This window comes from Ipomoea triloba, chromosome 9, assembly GCF_003576645.1.
Source record: "Ipomoea triloba cultivar NCNSP0323 chromosome 9, ASM357664v1".
Taxonomy (NCBI): Eukaryota; Viridiplantae; Streptophyta; class Magnoliopsida; order Solanales; family Convolvulaceae; genus Ipomoea; species Ipomoea triloba.
This window is the reverse complement of record NC_044924.1, coordinates 18,752,977-18,759,007: the sequence shown is the minus strand read 5'-3', so window position 1 is coordinate 18,759,007 and position 6,031 is coordinate 18,752,977. Positions and strand designations below refer to the sequence as shown.

General features: G+C 34.7%; 1 protein-coding gene across 1 annotated transcript in view; it reads right to left on the bottom strand.

Annotated features, from left to right (window-relative positions):
- Window positions 1-469: 469 nt before the first annotated feature.
- Window positions 470-6,031, bottom strand: part of LOC116029667 (ferric reduction oxidase 2) — a 6,853-nt gene continuing 1,291 nt past the window's right edge. The window contains exons 2-8 of the mRNA XM_031271714.1: window positions 5,658-5,763; window positions 5,385-5,576; window positions 3,823-4,057; window positions 2,820-3,147; window positions 2,471-2,714; window positions 1,037-1,743; window positions 470-626 (exon numbers count right to left, since the gene is read on the bottom strand). Of these exons, the coding sequence (XP_031127574.1) occupies window positions 487-626; window positions 1,037-1,743; window positions 2,471-2,714; window positions 2,820-3,147; window positions 3,823-4,057; window positions 5,385-5,576; window positions 5,658-5,763 (1,952 nt within the window). The 3' untranslated portion in view covers window positions 470-486. The remainder of the gene's footprint in view (window positions 627-1,036; window positions 1,744-2,470; window positions 2,715-2,819; window positions 3,148-3,822; window positions 4,058-5,384; window positions 5,577-5,657; window positions 5,764-6,031) is intronic.

The window sequence follows — 6,031 nt, the reverse complement described above, 5'->3', positions numbered from 1 at the left end:
GGTAAATTACTTGCATTTATAAGTGAAAGTATTTGCGAAAATAGGTGCGTGAATATTAATAAGGTAAATTACTTGCACTTGTAAGTGAAAATAGGTGCGAAAATAGGTGCGTTTGCAAGTGAAACTAGGTGCACTTGTAAGTGAAACTAGGTGCACTTGTAAGTGAAACTAGGTGCACCAAAGTTCCAGTTATTTACGAAAATGTCACCTCGTCATTTTTTTATAATTGCATCTAATTCGTTGATCTGGACACGTGGACGACTGTGAAGCGTTCTCATTTCTTACCTGGGAGGCAGTTCGCATGGGAGTGCATCCCTATATATATATAATTATGGCAGCCAAACAACAACTATAAAACTCCAAAGAGCCACTTTATTCTTGCATTAAAAAAACACACACACCCACAAAACAAAACCCAAAAAACAAAAAAACAAAAAACAAAAAAAAAACAAAAAAACAAAACAAAACATTTTCTGTTTCAGGAGATCACCAGCTAAAGCTAATGGACTCAAAATGAAGGTTGGCAGACGAATCAGAAGCGCATATGTTTGCAACGTCATGTCTCAACTTCTTTGGTCCGCACACAAGAACTCCAACACTCTCCTCCTTGTGCTCAAACAACATTCCTGCAACAATTAATTAATTAATATGATGATGCATATAGTGGCATATGAGTGCAATAATTATCCCTTGAGGACGTACTGAGGTGACAGAACTTTACGAAAAGATATCAACATTTTTCAGTTGATCCTCTTGTATATCTGGTCACACTGGGTGGGATATAAAAACAACCAGAAATTTAAAGTCAAAAGCAAAAGATGTTGGGGGAGGCCAGTAAAAGTCAAGTCCAGCATCTTATAGCTAAGAGGATTGTTAAGTTGAGGTGTGTTAAGGGTCAAGTTCAACACCCTGACTCTATAAAATGTGATGATAGTCTATAAGAAAATAAAATTAGGCTTTCTCTATCAGCTATAACTTTTGGTTAAGTGGTAAGTGTTTGATCCTAAGTTGATTCATGACGAAAAGCTAGGCTTACTCTTTAGATCTGGCCTTTGACCATAGTGCACGTTGGTATGTTGAGCTAACCACTGTTGAGGCAAACTCTCCATCTCTCTTTCAGCATTATAAGACCATTGAAAATTGGGAGAAGCCCCTGCTATGTTCTGAATTTGTTTGGCCTCCTTGGCATTGATGTTTCTCTTGTTCCAAAGAAAACCAGCAGTGGCTGTGATGACTATACAGATGCATATGAAGAGCATGAAGAAAACCGCCTTTTTCCAGTATGGGTAGTTGTTATCGGTCTTTTGGTTGATGGGGTATATGTGATATCCGGTAATGAGCCCCAACAAGATTAGGAAAAGTATGAAAGAAGAAGAGATTATGGCTCCAAGCCAGAGCCAGTTGTTTTGGCCTAGGATTGGAGTCATGGGTTGATCTGCGTGGTTGGATTTGAACCATTTGATCTGCACATTCTTCTTCTTGTTTTCTAGAGCCGGTGGTTGTTTCTCCCTGGTTACATAGGCCTCCATTTGTATCCTCAACTTGGAAACCTCTGATTGTGCACCTGATATGGGGAGGATGAGGTCTAGCATGGTGAGATCAGATGAGTTCTTGAACACACTAATCAGAACAACCTGTGGAATCTTGGATTCTGAAGATTGGCTTTTATGCATTAGCTCCCTAATGATGGAGAAAAATGGGGTTATCCCACTCCCTCCGCTTACCATCACTAACAAATCATGCCTGTAACAAAACATAAACATGGTTAACCCAACCTTACATTATATTTAGAGAAAATTAAATTTTTGGCCTTGAGTTATACCGGTGGTTCAAACTTAGTTCTTGAGCTATATATGTGATCATCTTAAGTTATATACGAAGTGACTATTTTAGTTCCTTGGGGACTACTTTTACAACCAATTTGTCACTTAATAAAGTGACTAATTTGGTCATTAAAGGGCTAAAATCCGGTTAAACATGGTCACGCATATAACGCAGGGAGTAAGTATGTACCACGGGTATAATTGAAGGACAAAAAATGTAATTTTTCTTTATATTTATATTCTTACCTAAAGCCATAAACGAATTAATACACAATTTAGTCATTGATTATAGTGATTTTTCTTCATTTAGTCCTAAATGACTTTTTGTTCTTAATTGGGTCCTGAACTTCAATGGTTTTACCCAATTGAGCCATATGACTTTGTTGGCGATTAAAATCAATAACTAAATTGAGAAAAACTACTATAGTCGATAACAAAATTTGGTAAAACTACTATAGTCAACGACTAAATTAGGTATTAATAGAAGGAAATTAACAAACCATCTTAATATAAGATTCAATTAGGTAAAACCATCAAAACTCATGATCCAATTAAGTACAAACAGTCATTTAAAACTAAATCTAGAAAAATTACAATAGTCAATGATTAAATTGGGTATTAACTCAATCACAAATTGATATGGTTACCTTAGAAAATGAGTTGAAGCAGGTCCATAAGGTCCCTCGACGGAGACGTCTAGTCGATCGGGGGAATTAGATGAGGAAAGGATTTGGTAAAGCTTCTTAGACCAACTGCCATCACCTTTGATCATCACACTAACTTGCTTAGCCTCCAAACTACTGCTAGAAGTGATTGTAAAGGGATGCCATTGTAGCTTTGAGATGCCAGGCACATTCACAAACATGATGCTAGTCGGAGTATACATTAGCCCTAATAACACAATTTTTAGAATAATAATCACAAAACAACATAAATAAATACTCCTAGCAAAACAAAAGATGGTGAATTGGACACATTTCTATTGATGTAATATACCTTGTGATTTGGAAAAGTTGAGCTCGATGGTTTCACAAGGGAGAAGACGAGCAGAGACGAGACGAACGTGTTTTCGAGATTGCAAGAACCTCAAATAACGATCGACCAAGAAGAGGTAGAAACCAGGAAGCATAATGCAAGAATAGGAAATGCCAACATGGAAGACAAAGAATATGACAAAGAGGATGTAGAGGTAATGAGTGTAGAAGAAGAGCTCAAACATCTTCCTCCTTATGCTTGGGAATGTTGTAGCCCACATCCCCAATCCCGCCGCTAGAGATATCTCTCCGGCCAAGTTCGAGATGTCTGCATTTGCCCATTCCAACATCTGGGATATATATAAATAAACCAGAATAGATGGTTAATGAATGCATACAAGAATTCTTGGTCATGCATGGTTATAATTTAAACTTCACTAGAAGTAATATTGGGGTGAAGCACAAACCAGCATTATGGTTACCAAGTTCGATCAATTTGACCGAGATTGATCTATTAAAGATGTTTATTAATATTGGATTGTGTACTATGCATTAATATATGTAATGTTGGATAGAGTTCAGTAAATGCCAAGTCTAACACCTGGTGACCGGGGATTGTTTGGCGGAGATTGGTAAAGGACTTAAAAGGGTCTAATAACATTCCGCATCTCAAAATGTGTGGACGTATAAAGAAATAAAGTAGGTATTCTCCATTAGCTATAGTTTTTGGGATAGTGGTAAATGCTCACCCTAACATGTATGTATATATTGTCGAATATATAATATATAAACATAAATGTGCAATCAACTATAAACTATGATACTTCGATTTGATATCAGAGTTAATCTCATGGAAGAGGAGGTTATGGGTTCTAACACTAAATCACCCATTAAAATTTTTTTATGAGTTTATGAGTTGTTTGGAGTCCATAAAAAAATAATCAATTCACAGATGAGGGGATATGCATAAATGTACAATCTAACTATCAGTTTAGAGTTGAGACGGATTACACATTTCAAATTACCTGGGATATGTGGTGGGTGGCAGTCCAAAAGATAATATAACAAAGGCCATGAGCAGTGAAGAGAGCCATAGTAATGTGCCCCAGCCATATATGATACTTGACGCTAGCCTCCGATGTGAGACCAAAAAGCGGCAGCACAGACGACCCTCTCGTCACCGGAAAGAAAAGCAACGAAAGGCATATGTTTCCGACCAGGCCTAGCCTTAGTCCCACAGCCTCCAACTTAGCTTGCCACCTTTCACATCACATCACATTCAACTCAATATTTCATTAAAGAGTACTACTACACATACTTCCAAATTCTACTCCCTTACTTATACTCCCTGAGGTGGCAAGTAAAGATTAGTTATTTTCATCATGTGCTCACAGAAAAGTGTCTACATCCAAAAGCATGTGAGAGGGAGTACAAATTGGGAGTACACCAAGTATTTTCCTTTCTACTACACATACTCCCAAATTCTACTCCCTTACTTATACTTCCTGAGGTGGCAAGTAGAGATTAGTTATTTTCATCATGTGGGCTCACAGAAAAGTATCTACATCCAAAAGCATGTGAGAGGGAGTACAAATTGGGAGTATAAAGTGGGAGTACACCAAGTATTTTCCTTATAAAGTGGGAGTACACTTTATAAAGAAGAATTCTACTACACATACTCCCAAATTCTACTCCCTTACTTATACTCCTGAGGTGGTAAGCAGAGATTGGTTATTTTCATCATGTGGGCCCACAGAAAAGTGTCTACATCTAAAAGCATGTGAGAGGGAATACAAATTGAGAGTATAAAGTGGGAGTACACCAAGTATTTTCCTTTCATTAAACTAACAAAATTTTAATGCAACTGGCATGAGAGAAACCTTAACCGTTGAGGTTTCTTCTCAAGTTCTTTTATAGTTAATCAGTTAATCTCAGCATTCATTATCTTACTCAAACTCAAAAAATTATTCTTCCAAATAGTTAATTTTATTTTTATTTTTTGGTGACCCACCAATTTATAAAAAATATATTACAATTATTTCTTTATTTATTATCATTCTAAAAATTATAATTGTAATTATAACTATTGGTATGTATATTTAAATTAAACATGTCAAATTAAATTTAATTTCTAATTATAAAATTTCAATTCAAATAATAAGACATCAAAACTATATTCCACAGTTACATTGCATAATTATTTTTTAAAAAATAACATAATTAAATTAAAAAAAATGTTTTAACAAAACTTTTTAAATAAGGTGCTTTGAAAATTGAAACGGCCTGTGGATGGGCGAGCTTGCTTGCGCTTTAAGTGCGAGTTTTTTTTTCTACAAAAACTTGATTTTGCAAGGAGAAAGAATTTCTAAAACAAACCCTCGGCCATTGTTAACAAATCCACACAAAGTTTTTTCTTTTGAAAAAAATCTTCAAAAACTACAAATGTGATTGCTCTAAACAATATATTTAGTTGTGAATAAGTTATAAACGGAATAATATTTTTTAAGAATATACATCATTCTGAGAATAACTAGTTTAATAGCAATCATTGTCATGATATAAAATACAATATAGGATTGAAACTTACACTTTTTCGCCTCTCTTTCCTGTAGACTTTGGGGTTATGGTAGCAAAGCTGACAGACAAGTAATTTGAGAAAGACCAAACTAGGAGAGCAATGAACATCACTAGGAAGGCCAGCTCAATCCAAGAAACAATTCCTAGTACTTTGACTATCACTGGTCTCTTCCATTCAGACAATCCCTGTTTTTTCTCATCACTTCTCTCCAAATTACATTAGCCAAATATCAATACAAAAAATATGAAATTGTGAAAACAAAATAAAATAAAATTTGCTTACCCTTTATAGGTACTACTGTGACTGGAATTCCTCCCCACGTGGAGATATACGCATCCCAATGCAGCAACAAGTAGAACAGGAAATGTGTAAAGTAGCATTGTTGCACCTATGTAACATCATAGATAATCTAAATTTTATCTCTTTTTATTTTTTATTGGTAACAAATCTTAAAAATCTAAATTTTATAACATTATTTTATATTTGTGACAAAAAACTACCTATTTAAAACTTACATAAAAATTATAAAAAATATTTAAAAATAGACAAAATAAGTTATATAAAATGAAACAAAGAGAATAATACTCCTACGAAATATATATACACACAATTATATGATATATATATATATATATATATATATATATATATATATA